This window comes from Gorilla gorilla, chromosome 12 (assembly GCF_029281585.2).
Source record: "Gorilla gorilla gorilla isolate KB3781 chromosome 12, NHGRI_mGorGor1-v2.1_pri, whole genome shotgun sequence".
Lineage (NCBI taxonomy): Eukaryota > Metazoa > Chordata > Mammalia > Primates > Hominidae > Gorilla > Gorilla gorilla.
In genome coordinates, this window is record NC_073236.2 from 51,532,852 (window position 1) to 51,553,834 (window position 20,983).

Sequence of the window (20,983 nt, forward strand, 5' to 3'; positions counted from 1 at the left end):
TAGATTATTATTTCTGCCAGTTTTTTCTCAAGCAGAGAAAACATGTTGTTCATAGGAAAGGCCCCCATACCCCCGCACATACCATGTTATTTCTACACCACTGCACCCACCAGGGGATTTGCATATTGTCCCCCAGGGAGGACCTTCCCTTGCAAGTCTGAGATAAAAGCTCAGCACCAACCTCGACTTGACTAATTAGGACTCCTCAGGTCACCTTCTCACAATGAGGCTCCCTGCTCAGCTTCTGGGGCTGCTAATGCTCTGGGTCCCTGGTGAGGACAGAAGAGAGATGAGGGAGAATGGGGTGGGAGGGTGAACTCTGGGGGCCCCATTGCCTCCCATGTGTGTTCTGTCCTCATGTTAGATGTGCACGTCTTGTACTCCAGGATGGGGCTTGTAACTTTTATATCTGCGTGAGTAAGGCATGTGAGGTTTAGATCTGTAAGAAAGAGGAAGATTCCAGAAGGAACAAAGACCAGTGCTCTGGTGAAGACTCTAACAGAGAAAGAGGGAATGGTAGAGAAAATTTCTAGCACTCAAAGCACTTTGAAAATATGTTTTTATTTTGAAATTATATATTACTAGGGTCTGAATCAAATTATAAAAATTGATTTAGCCTGAAATAAATAACAGAAGAAAAATTATTTTAAAATTGTGCTTAAAGTTTCTACATAACCTTGCACTTCTCTCTCATTATTTCAGGATCCAGTGGGGATATTGTGATGACCCAGACTCCACTCTCCTTGCCTGTCACCCTTGGACAGCCGGCCTCCATCTCCTGCAGGTCTAGTCAAAGCCTCGTACACAGTGATGGAAACACCTACTTGAATTGGATTCAGCAGAGGCCAGGCCAGCCTCCAAGACTCCTAATTTATAAGGTTTCTAACCGGTTCTCTGGGGTCCCAGACAGATTCAGTGGCAGTGGGGCAGGGACAGATTTCACACTGAAAATCAGCAGGGTGGAGGCTGAGGATGTCGCGGTTTATTACTGCACGCAAGGTACACAATTTCCTCACACAGTGGTACAGCCCTGAACAAAAACCTCCCGCTGGAGTGGCCCAGCAGCTCAAGTGTGTTGTTTCTCTGGGGAGCAGTTGAACAGAATCTCTATCTGTATGAGATAAACATGTTGGAGAACTCAGGGCAACAGGTTGCATCTGAGGGTTCTGTCCCATGGGTGCCTCAGTTGTACGTCAGGCAAAACCCGTTCACAGCCCTGTCAGCTGCAACAGCCTTGGCATGGCATAAGCCATAGGAAACCAGAGGTGATCCCAGTGCCTGCACAGGTAATAGACTGCCCTGAGGGAGAGCTTAAGAAAATCCTATTCCAATCCTCCTTGCCTTGCCTGCATTGGGAAATAAGACTTAAAGAGGTAAATAGCCAGACAAGTAACCCAGATTTGTTGCAACACTTGTTGAATATATCTTGAGGTTTAGCAGTTTAAAGTCTATATTTAAGAGGATAATATGTGGTAATATCCAAAAATTGAACTTTTTTCGTAACTTCTTATTTTTCTCTTTCACCACCTACCTTCCCACCACATATTGATGGTGGAAAGCCTTCCGCACAAGCTGTCATCATGAGGAGCTGGATGAGGGCAATTAGTGAAAATCTTGGATTTCAGCCTCAGAATGGACTTTTGCAAATTGGTGAGAGATAGAAAATATGAATGCTAAAACTATTTTATTTGCTTCAATTGTGTCTTGCTGACAGAAAAGGATAGTTTTTGAAATTTCAGAAGTTGAGTTTCATAAACAGAAACTTAAACTAGAAGACATAGGTTATAGAATTTACCTCATAGAACGCTGAAATAACACAGAATGATGTGTGATTTCTTTCCCCAAAATGTAAGAGTTTGAGGACAGTGGGCAGACTTCAAGAATGGGAGAATTAATGGAAGATAGTGGAGGTCAACTATGGCCCAATAACCTGCTCTTTGACTTACATTAGGTACAGTTGTGGATGACAGTGACTGTTGGGGGTTGGTGATATAAACTCAGAAAGGAGCCCAAATGTCTTTCTTATGAAGAATCACAGAGGAGAAAGTATCACTCCCTGGCTCCATGGGTTGAGCCTGCACCACTGCAAGTTTCAAGGAAAAGTAGTTCATCAAGAATGATCTTTTAGTTCTGCAATCATCAAATGTTTATTGAAGTTCCTGTGCAAATAGACCTGAGGTTATGTGACTTAGTCACAGTCAAACTAAAATAACCCAGCAGATGCCATGTGGTTGGGTTTGAGAACACAAATCATGCAGTGACATGCGAACCTGAAGTCCCAGTAGAGTCTACATCAACTGGGGAGCAGTGGCAATGATGACCAATATATCCATGATTTAGACGTGTATTATGAATGGTCTGCGCAGAATTTATCAACAACAAAAACTCCATGAATCCTCTGTATGGGGAGTTTCTGTCTTTCTAGACCAGCACCCATAGACTGCACGTGTCATCAAACCACAGCCAATGTTCCATGGAGAACACTATCTATCTGTGAGTTGAGGCTGCATTGTGCAACCAAAGAGGCACAGCCAGATTCTCCTTTCACAGATGAGTTTCTCTGCCTGTGCCAAAGCAGAACTTGGGTCCAAATGCCAACCTGGCAAATATGGCAGGGGAACAAAAAGTCAGGTAAGCATCAGCTCAATTAGAAAGGATTTCCTCACCCTGGAATTTTAGATTACCTCGGCCTTATTCTGTCCACTGTTCTCTGATGTTATAATTTCATAAATTTTGTATTTTTTGTACCTTTTGCAGCAGTTGCTTTAGGGCTTTTAACCACAATGTTATTGTACCTGGGAGTGGAGATAACTTTTTCAACTAAATAATGTTTTAGAAATGACAATTTTGGTATTCAATTGTCATGAAAAGAATAAATGGTTTTCAATATATAAGTACATGCATCATTTTCACACAATGTAGTCATTACATGAAAATGAACCTCATTCCTACCTTCTAGTAGTAATTGTATAGAAAATATATATCTTGCATAGATGACACTTAAAATAATGCCCTAAAAATATTTCTAAACTAATCATGACATGATATGATCAAAGTAAAGGGGCATTTGAATCAGCAGGACAACATACTCTTTTTCTTGTTAAGGAAGTAAACCATATTAGAAATGACTGTGTATTCCAAGATAATGCATTCTGTGGTGAGGGAAGTTAAAATTCAATTTTTGAGGAGAGAAATCCAGAAAAAAAATGGATTATGGCAAGACGTTTGTAACAAAGGCAAAGAATGACAATCCTTCAAAGTATTTTTCTGCACATATTCAAAAGTGGAGACACACATGCAGTCAAAATTCTAATGATTACATACTCACAATCACTTCTGTGGGGCCTGGAGATACTGCACATACGACTGTTAGCAAGACAGTCACTGGGACGCTGCATTGTGTGATGGCCCCACATACAAACCTCAAGGAGGCTCAGCCTCTCAATGCAGCAGGAGCAGCTGGGGTACCCAGGCCACACGTCCATACCAGGTGGGCTCAGTTAGAGATGGCTGGAGAGCCTTCCAGGAAGAGGCCATGAGGTTTCAGTCACAAACACTGGCTCCTCTTCTGTGTAAACAGGGGCCAGAGCCCTCCAGGACAATTCCTAGAGCCTCTCCCTTTCTCTCCAATTAGTGCGCTGACACCCCACAGACTCTCCAGGAAGTGGTTGTCATGTCCTCCCTGCAACAGCCACTAAAGTTCCCTACTGCTGTCATGAATGCAGGGACACTTAGTCACATCACTGGGAGGCGACCCTAGTGTATCCTGACCTCACCTGCTGCCACTGATGACTTTCAGGGCACCTCTTTCTCCCTTTGCTGAGTGACTCTCACTCTCACCAACCATCAGGAGAATGGAAAGCTGCCTGCAATGCATGATGTTGGCTGTTGAGCAAATCAAAGCTCACAGGAGTCTCAAACATGTACACCACATAATAATATTTTCTGATAATACTATTTGGACTTTTCTTTCTTTCAATTCTGGAACTAATGGAGAATATTTTTTGAACTCTTAGAAACAGTATATATGTGTAGTAGGTAGTAACTAGTTTTGTCTACTGGCTTATTTTGTTTGCTTGTTTCAGGCCATGATGCGGCATGTTAAAATACTGAAGACAAAGGTACATTTTAGAATTAAGCATACTGTACATTGGCTCTTTCCACACCACTGCAACCACCAGGGGATGTGCATATTGTCCCTTAGGAATGACCTTCCCTTGTGAGTCTGGGAGAAAAGCTCAGCTGTAACCTTGCCTTAACTGATCAGGACTCCTCAGTTCACCTTCTCACAGTGAGGTTCCCTGCTCAGCTCCTGGGGCTGCTAATGCTTTGGGTTCCTGGTAAGGACAGAAGAGATGAGGGAGGAGAATGGGGTGGGAGGGTGAGCTCTGGGGGCCCCACTGCCACCCATGTGTGTTCTGTCCACGTGTTAGATGCACGTGTCTTGTGCTCCAGGATAAAATGTATGGTGGCACTTTTATATGTGAAAGAGTGAGGAAGATTCCAGAAAAAGCAAAGACCTGTGCTCTGGTGCAGATTCTGACATGGAAAGTGGAGGGTAGCATAAGTGACTTCCATAGGGCAACTTGGGCCTTCAAAATGTCTGTTTTTTTTTTAATTGAATTTTTTTGGTGCATGAATCAAAATTACACACACACTCACACACACACACACACACACGCCGCAATACAATTATTTAGCATTAAATAATTGTAGAGAAATTATGATAATGTCTCATGATTTACATAACATTGTACTTCTTTTTTATATTACTTTAGGATCCGGTGGGAATATTTTGATGACCCAGACTCCACTCTCTCTGCCCGTCACCAATGGAGAGCCGGCCTCCATCTCCTGCAGGTCTAGTCAGAACCTTTTACATGGTAATGGATACACCTATTTGTATTAGTTCCTGCAGAAGCCAGGCCACTCTCCACAGCTCCTGATCTGTAGGACTTCCAATCAGTTTTCTGCCTTCCCACACAGGTTCTTCCCAATGGGAGAAGAGAGTAGACCAGTCATCCCCAGATATATCACAGGACTAGTTTCAACCTTTGGAAGCTGGTCTATATCCTACGGTTAAATAGACATTTGTGATACGACCTGAAATACATTTGGACAAGAACTTCACTAACAGTTGAGTCACTGAAGACTTATGGCCCTGTGTGATGCACCACATAACCGTGAGTTTGCAGTGGTTGCAGGTCAGGGACAGATTTCATGCTTAAGATCAGTAGGGTGGAGGCTGAGGATCTTGGCTATTACAACTGCCACCACACTCTACAATATCCTCCCACAATGGTTCAGCACCAAACAAAAGCCTCCTGCTTGGATTGTCCCAGCTGCCCAAATTAGTTCCTTCACTGAGGAGTAGACAGGGTATATTCTCTAAATCTATGTAAGAGGAAGATGTTGGTGAACTCAGGGAGTTAGTATGAAGCTACACCTCAGGCATCACACATAAGATCACTTCAGCAGCCACAGCCTTAGCATGGGCAGAACCTACAGAAGATGCAAGTGCCCTCTGAGCCAGGAGACAGGAGGAAGGAGGAAGGGAAAGGTGACTTAGCTCATCTCAATCCTCTCTCTTTTGCATACATTTGTCAATCAGATGTATTCAGCCTACCAGTCACACAACTGAGGCTGATACATGACAACATAGCACTGGTACATTCTTGGTATTGTTTGGCTTAGCAGTTACTAGTATATATTTAATGGGAGAATATTTGGTGGTGTTAACACATTGCTTATCTCCCTTTCCCCAGTTGTACTTTACACTTGTTCTTGGCACACATTCTCCTCCAGGACTGGAGCATTCACAGGGTTTTATGTTACTGTTCTTATGGGAGTAAAAAGAAAAACGATTCACATTCTTGCGACTGAACTAGGCTGGGATGCCCTGGGCCAAGTTGAAAATGTGAAAAATAAGAGTATGAATATTTATTAAGTTTTATCTGGATCTAAGATACTTATCCATGAACCAGTCCTGCAGCTGTGCCCAGCCTGCTCCATTCCCTGATGATTTGCTTGTTCCCAGAGCACAACCCCCTGTTCTGAAGACTTCTTAATAGGCTGGTCACACCCTGTGCAGGCATCAGTCCCAGTCAGGACACAGCATGGACATGAGGGTTCCTGCTCAGCTCCTGGGGCTCCTGGTGCTCTGGCTCCCAGGTAAGAAAGAACCCTAGGAATTTACTCAGCAAGTGTGCTCAGTACAGCCTGGCCTTTCAGGGAAATCATCTTATAAATAGTTGTGTGGATATTTGTTTTTATGTCCCAGGAGTCAGATGTGATTTCCAGATGACTCAGTCTCCATCGTCCCTGACTGCATCTGTAGGAGACAGAGTCACCATCACTTGCTGGGCGAGTCAGGGCATTTGCAATTATTTAAGCTAGTATCGGTAGAAACTAGAGAATCCTCCTAAGCTCCTGATCTATGCTGCATCCAGTTTGCAATCTGGGGTCCCGTCACGGTTCAGTGGCAGTAGGTCTGGGACACATTTCACACATTCTCACCATCAGGAGCCTGCAACCTGAAGATGTTATAACTTATTGCTGTCTATAGACTTACAGCAGCCATCCTAGAGTGTTACAGGTCATAAAATAAACCCCCAGGGAAGCAGAAGTATGACTCATGGCTGCCCCAGGTGCTTCCACTGGTGCCTCCGTCTGCTGAGAGTGTTTCTCAGGTGCAGCCAAGATTTAAAGGTTTTTGTAGGAATGGCCAGAAGTCTCATCTGCATTGTAACTCTTTTTCTTCCTGCTTAGCCCCAGCAGCACAGACATGACACTATCTCTCCTGATTTAATAAGGGATAGCAATTATGATACCTGAAGAATCTGTGTTATTGCATCCATCTGGGTCATAGATTAAAAGAGAAACCACTCTACACATTGCCAGAAGGCATTGTTTTAATACAGGGAATTAGAGTTGAATATACAAAACTGGGAGTGTGGTAGTTAGGGAAGCTGACACTAGAAACAGGGGAGTCTCTGGAGGTCTGCCAGAAGCCAGAGTTCATCAGCCGCTAAAGGCATGGGCTATCTAACCATATAGTCTTCTTTGTCTAGGAAGTCCATATGCGAAGATGCTGATGCTATCAGTTGTTGCAGCACCTCACCAGGTGATTCTCCAGTCCTTATCTCAGTGAACATGTTTGTCTACCGGTGTCAAAGAATATTGAATCGGCTTCTTCTTACCTTCAAATATGATGAGAGGTCTCTTTGAGTAACTCTACAAGAAACCATAGAGGGTTTAATGGGCTTCAGGAAAGGTGCTTTTAGAAATCATGGTGAATATGAGGAATTACAGCCAAGTGGGATAAGTATTTCCCAAAATCTCAGAATTTTCCGGGTATGGGGTGGCTTCAGAATACATTTGGATGTTCTTACATGTATTATTAGAAAGTTTGGTATTATTGCAAGAAAATTTCATTAAGTTGTAAAGTAAAAGAAAAAAATGACAACATTGCTTGAAATACATAGCAATCATTTGACAAATGAAAAAAAATTGACAAAACAAACAAGAACACCTATAGGTGCATGTAGTATACTTTTTCCTTAATATAAGAGCACTTTGCTACTTAAAATTTGTCCAGATTCCAGTGGCATTCTCAGCGTCACTATGAACACAGTACAAATGCAAAGTAGCAGATGTGCTTTAGACCTTGTTGCATGATAATCTGCACTTCAACAAGTTAAGAGGTAATGTACGGATGTTTCCAGAAGCCAAGTTTTAGAAGACATTTACTTTAGCTAAAGATTTTTTTTCCCCCACAGTGAGACCATTTATGTTAAAACCACTTAAAAATATATGCTGCTTTATTTCTAATTAATGCGAAATTACATTCAAAAATATTTTTAATATTCTAAAGGTTGAAAAACAATTATTTTTTATCAATGGATCAAATACTTTGATAGTTAAATGCAGTAAATGTTTTTAGAAACTTTAGGACTTAACAAAGTAAAAGAATAAATTAAATTGTGTTCACTGTTTTAGAGAACATTAGGATACCATTTGCCTGGTCAGTTTTGTTTGAAAATTGTGTTCCTTTTTGCTGCCTTCCATACAAATGTTGTGTCTTGACTAGGCCCTTCCTTGATCCCAAATGAAACACAGTCTAAAGGCAGAAGAACCACTCTGCTAAGCTCTTCCTTGATCAGCCACATCATTGTTATCATAAACATCTATTAACAAGAAAATATCTGCTTAGTTTTATTATCCACTGAGTTTTGAGCAGTGGATAAGTGCATGTTTCCGTAAGTGCACTTTTTCCATAAGTGAGGTGAATTTCACTTAATTCATATCATTTAGCTTTAATTTCCTCTAAGTGTCTTTATAAATGGATGACTAAATATTTATATTTATGCTATCAGATTTGATAACATACATCTATCTATATAACTGGATGTGTGAATATTATATTGGTCAGCTTTCACCCCGGTGGTCAGGTCAGAAAAGGCTGTTAGCTTAGCCTGAGTGTAGAATTTCTGTCTTAGATCACATATATCATGTGTCTTCCTGTCTTATATCCCTGTGTCTTCCTGTCTCACCAATTATCTAGATTCAGTGAATGGTGTATGGTACAAGACTTGTAGGAACTAAATTAAGTTGTGTGGTCCCATTTCTTTTGTTTCTACCCTAAATATGCCTAGTTGTTTTCCCCGGTGCATGACAGAATATGGCTGGAATGAAGAGTTACTGGAACTTTATCTCCCAAGTACACCTTTCACTTACTGCTTAGGGATCTTTTCTGAGGACCCTGAAGCTTCCTCAAAGACCAACACTCAAGTACCCACAGTGCTGCAGGTGCAGGGGTGACCACAACTGCACAGATGAGAAGCACCCAGGTTCTGACCCTTCAGGTTACCAATACCATTTCCCTGAAGACAGACAATCATGCTGTCCATGCAGGTGACAGACAATGATGCTGCCCATATAGGCAGGGGACAACTCCTTGGGTGATCCTCTAATCTACACACTGCTTGATTCTGTACAATGCTTATATCAATCCAGAGTCAGGTTCTCTTCTCCTTAGTAGTTCCCAGAACCTCTGCTTACACCCCCTGAATCTCATTTCATATACTGCTGCTCCTTTCCTTTAATCAGTTAAAATCATTTGCTTTTTCTTCCTTTCTCTAGGTATCAAGGAAGCAGTTTTATTAATGCTGCTCTAAGTTTCAATTGGATCTTCATTCATTCTGGAATTAGAGTCAACAATATTTATCTAACTGTCAAGACGTTATCTTGGCAGGCCCTGAAATCAAATCCATTGTGTTGGAGACAGAGCTTTAATCCTTATAGATTATGTGCCATTAGTAAATTTGCTTATGTGAAACTTTGGCAATAATAGAATCTACCTAAAAGGTCTCTTTACAATTTATACAAGGTAAAGCATTTAGAATAGTATCTAATCATTATATATGCTGGTATTAATTTTGTTGTTACTATTATGATAACATTTAGCACTGTAATAATCATTATTATCATCACTAGACTAATTTAGAAGAGAGTTAGGAGAAACAATCTTAATTCTAATCCAAGGATGTTTCATCTATAGCCACATTAGTTTCTGAGATGGGATTTTCACTGACTGACTCACAATTCTTAAAATGCTAATGATTTGTTCTTGATCTATACTAACTTGCTCAGACCTTCAATCATGCCCACCCAGATGTGTCCATTGCATTTCTTCTCATCATTCATTATCATAACTTTATCCTATGAAAGGTTAGAGTGTCATATTGCTGTCCTTTCTTACATAATCTTTATTCTGTCTTTTTAACCTTTTCTCATTTTTTCTACTACATCTGCCATAACTCAAAAACCGAATCTCACTTTTTTCCCAGGATTGACATGCTTCTGTGCTAAAGATGTTGTTCATTCTCTTACTTTCTGGATTTCTACAGAGACAAATTATTTCAAACTCAGGCCCTTCTGATACCTCAGAGGTATAGGGCATAAAAGAGAAAGAAAAAGCATATGTATGAGTGTGATTTGACAAATTGAAAAGTCACTTCACCTTTTTGTGAAGTCATCTATTCTTTCTTGCAAGGGTTTTCAAGTTGTGCATATGTTTTTAAACACGTATGACTTCTTCAAACACTTTTCTTCTCTAAGTCTTTTCCTCCAAAAGCCCCAGTCAGATTAACTGTATCCAGTAAAGTATGGTTGGCCCTTCTCTGATATCCTTTCTATATATACCCGAAAGTTTCCATTCTCTTCTAACATTTTTGTTTCATTACCATCCAAAGACAAAATTCTATTAAATTTTCAGATAATAACTTAAAAATTTGGCGAAGTACATATTTCTAGAAATAACTGTCATGCATATGTAGCCACATGTTCTTTAACTGAGGGACCGGAACCTCTTATTTCCGGAAAGAGTGTCTGAACTGTGTGCATACTAAAATGGTACGAATGGTATCTCAGTCTCCTCAGCAGAAGTAGCTCAGGGCAAGCTGTTCCTATCCATTTGATTCTTGCAGTATTACAAGTGCTAGAAAATTGTGTTTTTCCAAAGAGTTGATTCAGTAACTGCTGTTCATTTGTTGATACCACTACATTTTACTAAATCTCATTCCTCTGGGGGTTTTTTTTCAGGCTATTAACATTTAAATGGTAAATGGCCATCATAGTAACATTTGCCATTTAAAAGCCAACTCATTTATTTGTTCAATATTCTCTATTGTACAGTAAGTGTGAAGAGGGTTAAAGCCTAAGCAACATAAGAAAAAATAGTTTCAGACAGGAATAGGTTATTTCTCAGAAAGTCAGCAAATAACCAAATACAAAGAGTGATAGAAGCAGCTGGCTTAATTAGCTTTGTCCAAGACCTCCTTTCAGAAACCAGAATCTTTGGGACACAGCAAAAGCAGTGTTTAAACGGAAATTTATAGCACTAAATGCTCATGAGAGAAAGCAGGAAACATCTAAAATCGACACCCTTACATCACAATTAAAATAACTGGAGAAGCAAGAGCAAACAAATTCAAAAGCTAGCAGAAGACAAGAAATAACTAAGATCAGAGCAGAACTGAAGGAGATAGAGACACCAAAAACTCTTCAAAAAAAATCAATGAATCCAGGAGCTGGTTTTTTTGAAAAGAGCAATAAAATAGATAAACCACTAGCCAGACTAATAAAGAAGAAAAGAGAGAAGAATGAAATAAACACATAAAAAATGATAAAGGAGGTATCACCACTGATCCCACAGAAATACAAACTACCATCAGAGAATACTATAAACACCTCTAAATAAATAAACTAGAAAATCTAGAATAAATGGATAAATTCCTCGACACATACACCCTCCCAAGTCTAAACCAGGAAAAATTTGAATCCCTGAGTAGACCAACAACAAAGTCTGAAATTGAGGCAGTAATTAATAGCCTACCAACCAAAAAACAGTCCAGGGCCAGATGGATTCACAGCCGAATTCTACTGGTAGAAAAAGAAGCTGGTACCATTCCTTCTGAAAATATTCCACACAATAGAAAAAGAGGGAATACTCCCTAACTTGTTTTATGAGGCCAGCATCACCCTGATACCAAAACCTGGCAAAGACACACACAAAAAAGAAAATTTCAGGCCAATATTCATGAGAAACATTGATGTGAAAATACTCAATAAAATACTGGCAAACCGAATCCAGCAGCACATCAAAAAGCTTATCCACCATGATCAAGCTGGCTTCATCCCTGGGATGAAAGGCTGGCTTAACATATGCAAATCAATAAATGTAATCCATCACACAAACAGAACCAATGACAAAAACCACATGATTATCTCAATAGATGCAGAAAGAGTCTTTGATAAAATTCAATACCTCTTCATGCTAAAAACTCTCAATAATCTAGGTATTGATGGAATGTATCTCAAAATAATAAGAGCTATTCATGACAAACCCACAGCCAAGATCATACTGAATGGGCAAAACTGGACACATTCTTGTCAAATACCGGCACAAGACAAGGATGCCCTCTCTCACCACTCCTATTTAGTATAGTATTGGAAGTTCTGGGAAGGGCAATCAGGCAAGAGAAGGAAATAAAGCATATTCAAATAGGAAGAGAGGACGTCAAATTGTCTCTTTTTGCAGATTACATGATTGTATACTTAGAAAACCCCATGGTCTCAGCCCCAAATCTCCTTAAGCTGATAAGCAACTTCAGCAAAGTCTCAGGATACAAGATCAATGTGCAAAAATCACAAGCATTCCTATATATCAATAATAGACAGAGAGCCAAATCATGCATGAACTCCCATTCACAATTGCTACAAAGAGAATAAAAAACTTAGGAATACAGCTTATAAGGGATGTGAAGGGTCTCTTCAAGGAGAACTACAAACCACTGCTCAAGGAAATAAGAGAGGACACAAACAAATGGAAAAACATTCCATGCTCATGGATAGGAAGAATCAATATCGTGAAAATGGCCATACTGCACAAGGTAATTTATAGATTCAATGCCACCCCCATCAAGCTACCAATGACTTTCTTCACATAATTAGAAAAAAACTACTTTAAATTTCATATGGAACTAAAAAAGAGCCCGCATAGCCAAGACAATCCTAGACAGAAAGAACAAAGCTGGAGGCATCACGCTACCTGACTTCAAACTATATTACAAGGCTGCAGTAACCATAACAGCATGGTACTGGTACCAAAACAGATATATAGACAAATGAAACAGAACAGAGGCCTCAGACAGATGCTGGAGAGGATGTGGAGAAATAGGAATGCTTTTACACTGTTGGTGGGAGTGTAAATTAGTCCAACCATTGTGGAAGACAGTGTGGCGATTCCTCAAGGATCTAGAACCAGAAATACTATTTGACCCAGCAATCCCATTACTAGGTATATAGGCAAAGGATTATAAATCATTCTACTATAAAGATGCATGCACACATATGTTTATTGCGGCACCGTTTACAATAGCAATGACTTGGAACCAACCCAAATGCCCATCAATGAGAGACTGGATAAAGAAAATGTGGCACATATACACCATGGAATACTATGCAGCCATAAAAAGTGATGAGTTTATGTCTTTTGCAGGGACATGGATGAAGCTGGAAGCCATCATTCTCAGCAAACTAACACAAGAACGCAGAACCAAACACCACATGTTCTCACTCATAAGTGGGAGTTGATCAGTGAGAACAAATGGACACAGGGAGGAGAATGTTATACCCCAGGGCCTGTTGGGGGGTGGGGGACTAGGGGAACAGTAGCATTGGGAGAAATACCTAATGTAGATGACAAGTTGATGTGTGTGTAGCAAACCACCATGGCATGTGTACACCTATGTAACAAACCTGCACGTTCTGCCCATGTATCCCAGAACTTAAAGTATAATAAAACATTTTTTTATAAAAAGGGTTTTATTGTTCATGTTAATTGATCACCATTAATAGGATATGTTGACATTTTGTAATTCTTGCTGTGCACTGAGGTTGCACCCCATTTTTTTGTTTTTTTTTGCTAAAAATAAAAGATATGAATCTAATCAGTAGAAGACTTCAAACAAGTGCAACTTAAGGGATTCTCCAAAATAACTTGCCAGTACACTTCAAAGGTTTCAAAATCATGAAAGACAAAACTAAAAAACTGTCACAATTTGGGAAATATTAAGGACACAATAATTAAATGCAGTATGGGATTTTGGATTTTTTTCTGGAACATGAAGGAGATTACTGAAAAAATCAGTGAAATACAAAGGGGATTTCAAATTACTTAATTAATAGCATTGCATTTATGTTAATGTTTTGGTATTGATACTTACCCTATAGTTACACTTGATGTTGACATTACAGAAGAAGCTAGTGGAAGAGTGCATGAGAACAATCTTATTATATTATGCAAATTTTAAGTCTAAAAACATTTCAATGTTATTAAAATATATAAATAAAAATAATTAAAACATAACAAAGGACATGGATTCTTATGAAACAATTTCACAAGATTCATCATGTTTTCATATTTGTGTTTCAATCATCTGTCAAAGACAATCCTGGCTCCCATTATGTAGAGAATATTCACTTACTTGGTCAATTCTAGAATATGCATAAGGCATATTTTACAGATTTGTGGTGCATTCCCTGAAAATGTGAAATCTAGTGATTAGAGTTACATATATATATATATATATATTTTTTTTTTTTTTTTGACAGAGTCTCACTCTGTTGCCCAGGCTGGAGTGCAGTGGTGCGATCTCGGCTCACTGCAGCCTCCGCCTCCCAGGTTCAGGCGATTTTCCTGTCTCAGCCCCCTGAGTAGCTGGGACTACAGGTGTGCGTCACCAAGCCTGGCTAATTTTTTGTATTTTTAGTAGAGACGGGGTTTCACCATGTTGGCCAGGCTGGTCTCAAACTCCTGAACTCAGGTGATCCGCCCACCTCAACCTCCCAAAGTGCTGGCATTACAGTCATGAGCCACCGTGCCCAGCCAAGAGTTAATATTTTTTAAGTGCACGATTTCTCTTCAAACCGTGGGTATTGAGTTCAAATTCTTTACTTCAGAATTACTTATGTTTTAACATATATCTATGTCCTTTCAGTGTTGCTGTCATATTCATTAAAATTCATTTTAGAAGGCATCTCTTTATTGTGTCACAGAGAGATTGTTAAATCCTCTCAGCAAAAATATATGAGAAAGACAAATTAAGCATAAAGCTAAAAAATATCAAATCGGTTTCAGCGCTCTGAAAATTGGCAAAGTATAAAACATTTAATAATGTATATTATTCATAACATGAAAGAATATGTTTTGAGTAAGGAAGGAAATTATGTCTGTAGCCTTTTGCCTGGGATTGCTCCCTTCCACCTCCGCTCAGTCAGCATGAATTGCAGATCTGGGGTTTTAATGAGGATGTCAGCAGAAACTAGCAGCTTGCTGTCGAAGGGAGTGGACTTGAGTTGAGGTGGAGAGTCAAGCAAGATCCTTCAGTGTTTCCAGCTAAATGTGATGAATTCTGCAGGAAATGAACAGAGCAAGCTAGTTCAAGCTGAGGGCTCTAGATGGGGTAAGTGGTACACCAGCTGAAAGTTACTAGTGGACTCCTGGAAGTGATGGAATGATAGAATTGCTAAAATAATGTCTGCACAGATTTCTGGTGACTTAAAAGCTGCCGTTATGAATAACAGGGATCAAAGGTGGTGCAGTGAAAAGTAAAACAGAGGGAGATAAGAACTGGCTACATTTTGTATACACTTTTCAGAACACACACAGATGAATAGGTTTATGAGTTTCACACATTTGGGAAAAACGTTTGCCCAGCTCATTGCTATGATCTTCTTTTCCAGGACCTTAGCCAGCCAGCTATTCAGAAATCTATATGTATACTTGAGTCCAGACACTTGTCTATCTACACTAATTTGATGAACATGTGCTCTGCTCAGATGTAAGATAACTCAAGGTACTCTTTGACAGCCATGCATGACCGTTGCCATAGTGTGGACACAGTCCACACTTACTTACACAAACATATGATGCCAAGCCATTCAAGAGGAAGCCCAGCTTGTTCTCATTTTTGCTTTGAATTTCTTTGTTTTTGCTTATTTTATTTTTTTTCTTTTTCTTTTTTTGTATTCTCTCTCTGGCATTAGCTGATCGGGAAAACCCATGATATCATAGAAAGAGCTGATGCAGAGGTGTTAAGTTGAGAGAGAAAAGTGATATAAGGAACCGGAACATCTGTCTGTGGAAATGAAGCATGCCTTCTGAATCTGCTTGAACCCAGTCACTAAACTACCATCTGCATCCCAATATTGAATGGTGCTGAGCTTCACCTGATCTTAAAATTGGTGAGCGTGACATTCTCAGTTTATGAGGGGCAGCTTAGTCACTTAATTATTTAGTCAATTACTCATGGACATGCCTACATGGACCCTGTGATATTTTGAGAGCTGCATTTTGAGCAGTGAGTTGTTTGTGTGTTTGTTTGTTTATTTTGGGGGCATTTCAGGATCTTGCTCAAGAACTGTAGAGATTTTTTTCTGTGACTCTTTTTTGGTGCTTGCATGGAGGTTTACAGAGTTTCCTCATCTAATATAGATTATCTAGCACCAGGCAATGTGCTGGATCTCATGGCTGAAGTGACAGAAGCATTTGCATTAAAACTCAAACTTACTACACAACCTTTTCTTTCTCAGAGTTTATTCATAAAAGACAGCCTTCCAAGTTAGCTGATAAATGGGATGGTATAGTAAACCCAAGTGCAAAATGCACTGTCAACACTCTAGGATGGCTTAACCAGTACTGTGCTTCATTGCTAGTGGTTGGAAGTACAAGGTGCAATTATTTTTCCTTACTTTGAAGGGGATAAGCCAGCATGACTCATACCCCTTTTATAAACACTTGACATCTTCTCTAATGTGACAAGCCCTTGATGTTTTGGGGCGTGCATCCCACCCTCTAGAGCACATGTGTTTTCACAAGAAATTCCGAGTTCTTACAATGTCCAGCTCATCACGTCTAATTACCATGATGTCATCAATATAGTGTTGATGCTTTGTGGAACGTTCACAAAGCTTTTTCAGCCTACATTGTGACAGAGAGCAGGAGAGTTAACATAGCCCTGGGACGAGACTGAGGATGTGAGCTGTTGTTCGCCCCAAATGACTGCAGACCCTCCCAGAGATGGCGATGGACTCTGCCTTCACTCTGCAGCTGTGCCCTGGGTCTGGTCAAGCCCTGCTAGAGCCTCAGCGGAGCTCGTCCGCAGGTGCCAGCAGAGGGCGCTTCACATTCTCGTGGAAGGGGCCGGGAGGGCGCTCTCCTGGCAACAGTGATTTCTGTTTATTTAAATCAGCAGGACATCCCCATAATTTGCATGTATCCTTCCTCCTATATGTGAAGAGACCCTGCCTCTCGGTATCTTAAAAGAGGTTCTTTCTCTGGGATGTGGCATGAGCAAAACTGACAAGTCAAGGCAGGAAGATGTCCCCATCACAACTCATTGGGTTTCTGCTGCTCTGGGTTCCAGGTGAGAATATTTCCACAAACCTAGGCGGAGATATTATTTCAATCTGTAATTTCTTTCATTGGGGACTCTGCAATAGGTGATTTTTGGCTTGATTTTAAAATCCTAATTTTAAAAATGTAATGCATATTCTTTCTTCATGTCTAGCAAGATTAGAGGTGATTTTTATACACAGATATTTATGTTGTACTGATGTTTGCTGTATATTTTCAGCCTCCAGGGGTGAAATTGTGCTGACTCAGTCTCCAGACTTTCAGTCTGTGACTCCAAAGGAGAAAGTCACCATCACCTGCCGGGCCAGTCAGAGCATTGGTAGTAGCTTACACTGGTACCAGCAGAAACCAGATCAGTCTCCAAAGCTCCTCATCAAGTATGCTTCCCAGTCCATCTCAGGGGTCCCCTCGAGGTTCAGTGGCAGTGGATCTGGGACAGATTTCACGCTCACCATCAATAGCCTGGAAGCTGAAGATGCTGCAACGTATTACTGTCAGCAGAGTAGTAGTTTACCTCACACTGTGTTACAACCGAGAACAAAAACTAGTTCAGCCTGGCTGAACAGAGAAACTGGGTGATACCCTAGAATACTTCTGATTGTTGCAGGTGCTTCAGGGGCAATGAGTTAACCAATACAATGAAGTCTGGCTCACCCAGCAGAGAGGAAACTGGAGTCACTGCTGCATACTTTCATCTTTTTAAAAACGAATTATTTTATTTATTTCAATAGTTTTTGGGGGTATAGGTGGTTTTTAGTTACATGGATAAGTTCTTTAGTGGTGATGTCTGAGATTTCGGTGGACCTGTTACCTGAGCAGTGTGTATACTGTGCCCAATATGTTGTCTTCTAGCCTTCACCTCCCCTTCTATCCTTCCTCCCCAGTCCCCAAAGTCCATTATATCATTCTTACGCCTTTGCATCCTCATAGCTTAGCTCCCACTTATAGATGAAAACATATAGGTTTTCCATTCCTGAGTTACTTCATTTAGAATAGTAGCCTCCAGCTTCATCCATGTTGCTGCAAAGGTCATTATTTTGTTCTGTTCTGTTTTATGGCTGAGAAGTATTTCGTGGTGTATATACACCGCATTTTCTTTATCCACTCGTGGCTTGACTGGCACTTATGGTGGTTCCATATTTTTGAAATGGAGAAATGTGCTGGAATAAACATGCATGTGCATGTTTCTTTTTCCTATAATAACTTTTTTTTTCTTTGGGTAGATAAGAAAAATAAGTACTGGAATTGCTGGACTGAATGGTATTTCTACTTTTAGTTCTTTAACGAATCTCCATACTGTTTTTCATAGTAGTTGTACTAGTTTACATTCCCACCAGCTGTGTAAAAGTGTTCCCTCTTCACCGCATCCATGCTAATATCTATTATTTTTTGACATTTTAATTATGGCCATTCTTGCATGAGTAAGGTGGTATTTCAAGGCTATGGTTACCAAAACAGCATGGTTCTAGCATAAAAATAGGCACGTAGATCAATGGAACAGAATAGAGAACACAGAAATAAACCCAGATGCTTATAACCAACTGATCTTCAACAAAGCATACAATAACATAGACAGTGGGGAAAGGACACCCTATTCAATAATTGGTACTGGAAAAACTGGCAAGCCACAGGTAGAAGAATAAAACTGGATCTTCATATCTCACCTTACACAAAAATCAGCTCAAGATGAATCAAAGGCTTAAATCTAAGAACTGAAACCATATAAATTCTAGAAGATAACATTGGAAAAACTCCTCTAGACCTTGGCTTAGTGAAAGAATTCATGACTAAGACCCGAAAAGGAAATGCAACAAAAACAAAAAATAAATAAATGGAACCTAACTAAGCTAAAAAGCTTCTACACAGCAAACAGACAACCCACAAAGTGGGAGAAAATATTCACAAACTGTGCATCTGATGAAGGACTAACCAGAATCTATGAGGAATTCAAACAAATCAGTAAGAAAAAAACAAATAATCCTACCAAAAAGTGGGCAAAGAATATGAACAGACCATTCTCAAAAGAAAATACACAAACAGCCAACAAATACACAGAAAAATGCTCCACATCACTAATTATCAGGAAAATGCAAATTAAGACCATAATGACATACTTTCGTCTTTACCCATATTTACTTTCAAACTACATGGACAGTTGTTGAAGGTCACCTCTCCCTTTTCTTTCCATAAACTATCTTTTACAAGTTGGTAAAAACTTTAGCTTTCTCTTCAGAGCTACAGTTTCTCATTTATGGCAAAAGAGTTTAAAAGGGTAAAGATTAGGAAACGAACAGGTGATGGCCTAGAGCTATAGTGACAGAAGATCCCATGGATTGAGGTTTCAGTTATTGTGGGTTCACGGGTGTGACAAATTAATTCTATTTCCAAAGCAGCCCCCTGAAGCATGATGTTTGTTAAGTCAGATTAACGTTAAGCTTCACTTTCACCAGTGCGGCATTCAACTGAGAATTCAGGAAATGCTGAATATTTGGGTTGTGATTTCTGAAAACTGGTCCACGGAAAATGTAACTATAGACATTTCTCTTGGGCTTTTGAAAAGGAGACTTTTCCAAAAAGAACATTTACCTGGAATAAAAAACCAGAAGGATCCAGAGCCCTTTGTTGCCAGTCTAGGGAGCAGGACAAGATTCCAGGCCCAAGGAAGTTGAAATAAAGAATCCTCGATTCCCTAATAAGAATAACTTCACCAAAAGTTGAGTGTACCAAGGCACTAACATGTAAGAGGAAATAGTTTGGGAGCTCAGATGAGGTGGAAAAACTCAATGGGCATTTTATGTTATATCTTGCCCTGACATATGAAATACAGGGGGGTAACCCTCCACCCTGAGAGTAAATATTCTTTTCTGTGTATCAGAGGTATTGTTTATGTCCTCTTTCATCCACCTCCAAAATCCAAACTGCAGTTTGAATTTTCTTTTTTTTAAAAAAAATTTCACCATTCTTGATTATAGGACCAGTATCCTGCTCCTAGAATTTTTTAATACCTAGAGCAACTCAGTTTATTTGTTTTACTCTGTTTCCTGTGCACATTAAGTCACTCATTCAAAAATAATTTTTGGCATACAGTGCAGTCATTGAGAAAACAGACATATCAGATTTGGTGATATTTTTGTGAGTGACTTTCACCATATTTGGTCACAAAAAGTTATATCGGTTTTCAATACATTTTTTATCACATATATTTTACACCAAAGTGCAATGATCTACTACAAGAAATTGTATTTCTACATTATGGTATCAGGCAGACAGTCACCAGTTCTTTCACAGGGTAGTTTCAAGTTGCAGACCCTCGTGTAGAGAAACTCAAATTGTGTGCCGTGATTGGTTAAACCCAAATGGCAAGAAAAGGTGAGGAAGAGGTAACATTTTGTAAGATACTTTTGTGTGAATGGCTGTGAGCTGTTTGTATGTGTTTAGAAACATGCTGTTTCCAACCCGTATTCCACTCATGCTATGAATATTCCCAAAGCTTCCCCATCAGGACTTTCCTCTTGTATCAAAACCCATGGAAAAAGGAATTACTCATAGTCATGTCTGGTCCTGATATTGGATGCTTGCCTGAGGTCACTCATCACACCCTCCCCCACCTTCCAGGGACAGACACCCTGACCCTCTCCATCAAGCCCCTCCCACTGTGAGGGCCTTTCTTCTGCCTACTGTACATCTTACATGCAAATCGAGTTTATCTAATTTCAAGATGATGCTTGTTACTCCTATATATGTGTTTTTTTCATGTCCAGTGGATCTTTTTCAACTATAAAAGTAGTTAATTGTCTTTAGCTGAGGGGAAGCCATGATATCTTCTTCAATAAAAAATAAACATATTTTTGCATTTAATGGATTTTAACATAATATCAGAGTTTTCAGGAACAATTCAAAGCCATCATGTGAGGGTTAGGAGCATTTGAGTAAATAAGACAATTTTTGATCCCAAGTACTGATATTCAGTAGGGAAATGAGCCATTCAGAGAACAATACCTACAC

The 20,983-nt window shown here is 39.7% G+C and overlaps 1 long non-coding RNA gene and 1 gene segment (V, D, J or C); both read left to right on the top strand.

Annotated features, from left to right (window-relative positions):
• The first annotated feature begins 1,041 nt into the window (after positions 1 to 1,041).
• Positions 1,042 to 13,695, top strand: LOC134756774 (uncharacterized). Of its 3 annotated transcripts, none has more exons than XR_010129925.1 (6): positions 1,042 to 2,631; positions 4,086 to 4,121; positions 4,779 to 5,183; positions 6,038 to 6,171; positions 7,071 to 7,123; positions 13,061 to 13,695. It is a non-coding gene; the product is annotated as an uncharacterized lncRNA (long non-coding RNA). The 3 variants fall into 3 exon arrangements; XR_010129926.1 differs by having other exon boundaries at positions 4,779 to 5,136; XR_010129924.1 differs by having other exon boundaries at positions 4,779 to 6,171.
• A 2,872-nt stretch (positions 13,696 to 16,567) lies between these two features.
• LOC101152578 (immunoglobulin kappa variable 6D-21-like) lies at positions 16,568 to 17,647 on the top strand. The segment is given in 2 exon segments: positions 16,568 to 16,988; positions 17,199 to 17,647. Coding segments are annotated over 2 exon segments (405 nt in total).
• Positions 17,648 to 20,983: the final 3,336 nt, after the last annotated feature.